At 40.7% G+C, this 7500-nt stretch overlaps 1 protein-coding gene across 1 annotated transcript in view; it reads right to left on the reverse strand.

Annotated features, from left to right (window-relative positions):
- The window catches only part of LOC135204177 (uncharacterized), a 77583-nt gene that overhangs the window by 20471 nt on the left and 49612 nt on the right, over positions 1-7500 (reverse strand). Inside the window, exon 3 of the mRNA XM_064234229.1 lies at positions 2909-4151. Within this exon, the coding sequence (XP_064090299.1) occupies positions 2909-4151 (1243 nt within the window). The remainder of the gene's footprint in view (positions 1-2908; positions 4152-7500) is intronic.

The raw sequence follows: 7500 nt of genomic DNA on the forward strand, positions 1-7500 counted from the left end.
TGAATACCACAGCTCAGTGAGAAGACTCCGTAGAACATCGAGACTTTAATCACTCATTTTCAAGAAGAATTAGAGGTGTATTAGCTGAGATCACACCCGCGTTCGATACCGCAACGCACGAGTAACCAGGGGACGGGGTGTTTACCTGTACGTCGATGATTACAGGTAAACTCTTCTTGAGATGCACTTACGGGAAGTGCAGTCTCTCAGGCCCCTGTACGTCAATCTGACTTACTTTAGGTTTCTCTAAGGAGCTGGAGATGAGCAGAGGAAGAGAGCTTATATGGAAAATGAAGTCGATGAAAAATGAATAAGAAATCTCAGCTGAAAATGTGTGAACGAAAAAATGTTCTTAGTGAGCCACTGCAAATAAGTCTTGTCAGAAAGATGCTACCATATTGCAACGTTAAGACCAGCATGTGAATTCATATACGAAGATGAGTTGAAAATGTTTAGCATTATCAAGCCACGAAAATTCTTAAAACGTTCAAAATCTACACGATTAAGGAACTGGGGTGTTGGTTCGATAAAACTCAGGAGACACCGATGACCAATCAATTGCCGTAATCTTTCCATCTCCATTTTGCAACGTGAAAATGTAGAAAAAAATGATCAAAACGTCATGTTTAGGTCAAGAAAAAGTGGGCCAATAACATGGCAACAGATGGCAAAATAGTGATTTGAACTGTATAGAAAACAGCAGTATACAGTAACTGTTTTTTTTTTTTCTTCATAGGTGTCTCGTCTGAGCCTAAGTACTATACTTCATCTCAGCTGTAGCGTAAACTTGACTTCGGATTTGCAATCCATTGTCAAGTCTTGTTCGATTTTGTGGCGTGTATTAGTTCTGCTTTTTCGTACAGGTTTATATATATATATATATATATATATATATATATATATATATATATATATATATATATATATATATATATATATATATAGAAATATGTGAATATATAATATATATATAAATGTGGAAATGAATGTAAATATATGAATAAAAAATACATACATGCTAATATATTATATATATATATACTTATATATATTTATATACATAAAAATATATATACAAATATTATACATATATATATATATATATATATATATATATATATATATTCAACCTCAATTAATGCATTGAGAATCGATAAAAAGCATTACTGCTCCAGGGCTTTGGTGCCACAAGCAAATTCGAGAACCATCGGACCACAGAGAATAAAACTCACCCGCTCGCATACAATGTTGTCATAAAAATGGGGTAAATACCAGAATCGTGAATCCGGATATCATCAGGCGTGGCTGCCATAAGGGAAGTTGTAGACGAAAGAAATCCCAATATAAATCAGAAGAAGAAGAGGAGGAGGAGGAGGAGGAAGAAGAAAGGGTTGGTTTGAGAAATAGGGGTATCCTCCCTGGCAGTTGTATATACTTACGAGGGCGTGCTAGGGGGAAAGATACAACAGAATTACGCGGGTAATTATGAGTGTGCGAAGAACGCTCCAGTAGTAACAATGGGGTTTCCCCTGTGTAAAAAAAAAAATGTTTTAAAAAACTGATATATTTTAGAAAGGGTGGGGTGCCAGTCGTTTTACAGTCATTGTTTGCGTCTTGCAAAATAGATTACCCAGATAACCGTGATGTAAACAAGCTGAAAAACTTTCTTCATCTCCGTGACATTGTTTAGTTTATGAATCTCTGAGATTGTGAAGAAATATTAAAAGAAGAGATGAGACTCATGTTTTTAAATGATGGCACTGCGGATTGGTTCGACTTGAGAACAGACTCGCTTGGACCTGGAAATAGATATTAGCAATATTTTTGGTTTTCTGGAAAATTTTAGTGCCACGTGTTATATTTGATTGTTTGGTGTTTTTACGTTGCATGGAACCAGTTGTTATTCAGCAACGGGACCAACAACTTTACGTGACTTCCGAACCACGTCGAGAGTGAACTTCCATCACCAGAAATACATATCTCTATCCCCTCAGTGGAATTCCCGAGAATCGAACTCGCAGCCACCGAGGTGGCGGGCCGAGACCATACTGATCACGCCACTGAGGGGCTTGTTATATTTAACAACGCAAGTAAGAAAAATTTACATACAACCTCCTCTCGGTTTCCCCTGGAGGAATAATGTGTGTCACTCATGTAAGATTTTGGCTTCAGTTTTGCTTTTTTTTTTTTTTCCTCCCAAGAACGAACAGGAAAGTGGCGTGCAAAAGGAAAGCAACGTTCCCCAACCCTTTATTATTGATTTTGCTTTTTCTGCTATGGTGCGGTAACCCGAAATTTACGAATGATATTTATTTCACCGTTTCCTGTGCCATTAGTGAGCACGAACTGTAAAACACAAAAAAAAGAGAGGCTGAATTGTTGTGTCCTAGACTGGAAATGTCTGATTTTATTGGTTTATTGTGCTCTGATATCTGTTAGGCGCTGTAGTTTGTTAAAATTAACAAACCTCATCGGTTTTATCATCATCAGTATCATCATTATTAGCTCCGGTGGTGTACATCAACGGTAAATGTGTATTAGCTTGTTAACAGCGCTGTGTTTTGTTAAAATTGACAAACCTTATCGTTTTTAATATCAACAGTATCATCATCATTGACTCCAGTGCTGTACATCAACGGTAAATGTGTATTAGCTTGTTAATAGCGCTGTGTTTTGTTAAAATTAACAAACCTTATCGTTTTTAATATCAACAGTATCATCATCATTGACTCCAGTGCTGTACATCAACGGTAAATGTGTATTAGCTTGTTAATAGCGCTGTGTTTTGTTAAAATTAACAAACCTTATCGTTTTTAATATCAACAGTATCATCATCATTGACTCCAGTGCTGTACATCAACGGTAAATGTGTATTAGCTTATTAAGTGTAAAGTAGGATTAAACTAACCTGTTGCGGGTCATATAGGGTATCCTGTATCCTACAGACGAGGGATGCCGAATGACTCCGTTGAAAGGCTTACTGGGCACCGCCTTGTACACATAAACAAGGGAATCCGCGTCGCCTGGTATGACCGAATAAAGCTCGGCTATAGAAGAATACAAAGAGGTCGTATCGCCCTCAGTCATGTAAAGCGAGGTGCTGTTGTCATCCATGGTGGTTGCGGATGAGAGGTCAGCCTCGTTGGCGAGGTCATCCTCACTCTCAGAGTCGAAGTTTACCACCAAGGGAGGGATGTCACCCGGCTCGGATGACCAGTCCAGGAAAGTTTTGTTCCTGATGGGCGGGTCCAGTGTGGTGATGATGTGCGGTCCGGGGGAAGAGTTTTGGTGTCTTTTGGTGTTCTGGTCTGGTTTCCTCGGGTTTTCTATGGTCTCCGGGAGTTCGATGGTCAGAGGCAGGTACGTCGTCTCTGGCGACTTGCTGTAAGACTTTCTCTGCGTCCTGCTTGGGTCGTTGTTGCTGCTGGACCTGATTGAATGGCTAGACTTGAGATTGGTTGTGGAGGAGGAGATGTTAGACTTAGACCTAGGACTAACGACTCGCTTGTCTTGACTGGAGAAGCTTTGACTTGGCCTGACTTCCGAACCACTGGGGGGCCTGCTCTCCTCGTTCTTATTGACCGAGTGAGCACGTCCCGCAGAGTCTTTGGCAGCACTAGGGAGGAAAATAACCGTCGGAGGCCTGTCTATATCCTGATAGGTATCAGAGTCGCTCAGACTCGAGATCGTCTCAGTCGAAGAGGAACCCCCCTTCTCATCGCTAAGGTAAACGGTACTTCTGTGGAACTCGCTGGAAGGGGAGACGGTCTGCGAAGAGCTGTCGATCTTCTTCGATGGGGACGACGAACCGGCTTTCCCCGAGTCGGTCGACTTGTTAGACTGACAGCTGCAGATCTGAGATTCGGGCGCCGTTTCTGGGTCCTTGTCCCTGCCGGCGTTTTTCTCCGGCCTGACGTCCAACGTCGTGATCCTGGCTTCACTGACCGTTTGGTACTCTTGGGCGCTGTCGCTTAGAATTCTGGTTAGCGGGAGCGCATTTGTCACCGCGTTGCCGCCAGAGTTTTGGCTGTTGGGTGGTTTGCGACCTTGGGGGTTCACCAGGGCGGGTATTTGCTGGTACTCGTGATCTAGGTTGACATCATCCTCCATTGTGGAGAAAGTAGATACCAACGACTCGTAAAGTGGAGATTCTGGAAAGAAAAAAGAAATATTTCATTTAGTTCTTAGCTATTGAGTATAATATCAAGATGGGAAATGACAGTTAATATAAGCCAAGATCAGTATACACTTCAAGATTAGCCATATAATTGCAAGTTAATTATACAAGACCCTTCGCTGGTACTGGATTGAATACAAAGTTAACTGTTAAAGAAATTCACTGGTAAAGTCATTAAGCTTTAGAAATGTATAATGGGTTCTCAGCTACACATATATACACATATATGTGTTTGTGTGTTGACTATATATACATACACACACACACACACACACACACACACATATATATATATATATATATATATATATATGTTATATGTTATATACATACATATGTGTGTGTGTGTTCGTCACGTACACCGTGACATTCTTTTTTTGTGTGTGCAAATATTACACTGCAAATGCTTTCAATGTTCTAACGCTCTACCTTAGGAATAACTTACAGGGGTCCAATAAAGTCCCAGTACCATGACAAGTATTTATTGCTTGCAATGGTACTGGGACTTATGGACACCCTGTACCCCCAATGGGAGTTACATCGATAAGCTTTCCGTCACCAGTGGGTTCGAACTACCCACTGGTTGGGAAAGGATGATATTCAGTGACAGTGGAATTTTTAACCACTGTGTACGTTGTCCTTCCACCCCCAATGGGAGTTCTAATCCCATATATATATATATATATATATATATATATATATATATATATATATATATATATATATATATATATATATATAAAAACTGTGTTTTGTGTTTGTGTGCATAAGCAAGGTGCTATGTAATACGTATGAAAATACATAAATGCAAAACATGTGTAATTTATAGATTATTTTCAGTTAATTTGATAGATGGTCATTTTTGACCATTCATCGCTAGAAATATAATTGACAGGAGTTAATATGGTGCTATAATGATCAGCTCAAACGTATCCCAAATCATGAAACTCACTTGAGAGAGAGAGAGAGAGAGAGAGAGAGAGAGAGAGAGAGAGAGAGAGAGAGAGAGAGAGAGAGAGAGAGAGAATGGAGGGGGTTCGTAAGCGTAAAAGAGGGTCTCATTAACTTAGTCTCATCTTGTTTCTGAGAACTGATTCCTGTATACGTAGAATTCCGTCACATGGGTCTAGTGACCTATCAAGGCGAATCTTGCAATAATTAAGAATATTTCTTTAATGCTAATGGATTTTTCGGTAGACAATACTTCATAACAATGTTATCCAGTAGTCTTTGAACTACACGACTGGAGCAAGCAGAAAACCCAGCAGAAAACAGAGATTTGAAAAAAAAAAAAAATTAACCATGCGCCTTCTCAAACGTATAACCTCTGTTAGCCATAATCGACCATCAATGGTTAGTTCTTGTTGGGAGGCAAACGAAATCTAACAGATTTAGAGCAGAATTTAGGCTAATGGTTACTTTTGGATACCAGAATCTACGTCAAAGGTTAGTAGGGTGCTCCGGTTTCTTAGGCCTAAAACATTTGAAACGAGACTTGGTAATCAGACTCCCTAAAAGGGCCTTTGTTTTTGAGAAATTGCCGTATTTTATCGCGCATAAGATCCACCTTTGTGGGAACTTCCATATACGAGTTTTTTTGTATAGTCTTGACCCAAAAAAATCATCACCTTGACAGAGTTAAGTAAAGGTCACGATGAGTAATGACGACGAGAGACGAATGAAAAAAAAAAAAATATATAGATGAATGTTTTACGCTTAAGAGAGCTTAATGTGCATTAAGAGACGCCATCTTGATTATCTTCATCTCTATCTCGTTTTTATATCTTCCCTTTGAGGCTCGGCGCCGTCTCGGCTCCAGAGCGGTTTTATCCACCAAGCAAACCAAAGTACGCCTGCAGGATGGTCCCCGAAGAGCGACTCGGATACGGTAAATGAGTCAAGAGAGTAAGTAATAGGAATCTTGCATGAGAGATCCTTCATCCGTAATGCACTGATAGCGGGTGCACTCACCCTAGCCGCGTAATTGATGGTGGGTGCGTTTCTGCATTTCTTTTTCTTCCATTTTCTTCCTCGAGTTTCTGCTGCTGTTGGATTTCCTGCTTTCTGCGTTATTATAGTACTAAGGAGGTCATAGTCAGTTTTAGTTTTTCCATATTGACATTGTCTTTTAGCCAATTTGGGACTATCTTTACCTGGCCGCTTCCTGCCTCTTTTTCTAAGGTTTTTCGATGCTTATTCACCTCGGCTGAACAAGGTTGGTTCGGTTCTTCTTCTTCTTCTTCTTCTGCTTCTTTTTTTCTTCTTCTTCTACGACGCAAGGTCACCCACTGTGACTTGCGCTAACGTAGAGAGGGAGAGAGAGAGAGAGAGAGAGAGAGAGAGAGAGAGGGAGGGAGGGAGGGAGGGAGAGACAGAGAGAGAATCCAAGGTAAATTTCGCAAAATCGAGAAACCGTCTAGTCACAGGATGCTTATCGTCGACCTTCGCGGGGAGGGAGGGAGGGAAGTGAGCATTGTATTCAAAACGAGAAGAAAAGTAATGTTTCTCGAAATCCGCTGAATTGTTTACGTTTCCTTAATCTCTCGACCCTTTTATCGTGAGTCATTAATTATGGCATTTCGCTCTGCCTGGCGATGGAGGGGGAGAGGTGGAATGCGAACGTTTGCTGTGGGAAAGCGTGGAAATTGAATGAGCAATAACTCTAGTCCCAGCAGGAGAACATAGATAACAGCATTTTTATGGGCCTCTCTCTCTCTCTCTCTCTCTCTCTCTCTCTCTCTCTCTATTTATTTACGCGCTGTAATCATTACCCGACAAGATATTTGAGAAACACAAAGGAATGCGAAGAGAAAGCTATGACTGGAATATAGCTTATATTCCAATATAGCTTACATTCCAAGCTATAGTACTAGCTAGATGGCCCTTGAGAGCAATATCTGCATTATCGAGGTCCTACCACCATTGATATCCTTCAGGGATCTGAGGGAGAAGTATTAGTTCAAAGAATAAGCTGTGCCTTCCAGGGATTTGATCCCATAAAGGGGTTAAGTGCCGCCAGTACGCCTCACGCGATGCACTGTAGCCATGACTTAAATTGTTCCTGGCAGTGTCTCTTCGGCCTCCTAGCTGCTACTCCTTCCATTCATTCCTTTTACTGTACCTCCGTTCATATTCACTTTCTTCCGTCTTGTTTTCCACCCTCTCCTAACAATTGTTTCATAGTGCAACTGCTTTGAGGTTTTCCTCCTGTTACACCTTTAAAACCTTTCTCCCTCAATTTCCCTTTCAGCGCTGAATGACCTCATAGGTCCCAGCGCTTGGCATCTAGCCTTAAGTTTTATATTCCAGTTCCGGTTCTGGGA

Source organism: Macrobrachium nipponense, chromosome 44 (assembly GCF_015104395.2).
Source record: "Macrobrachium nipponense isolate FS-2020 chromosome 44, ASM1510439v2, whole genome shotgun sequence".
Taxonomy (NCBI): domain Eukaryota; kingdom Metazoa; phylum Arthropoda; class Malacostraca; order Decapoda; family Palaemonidae; genus Macrobrachium; species Macrobrachium nipponense.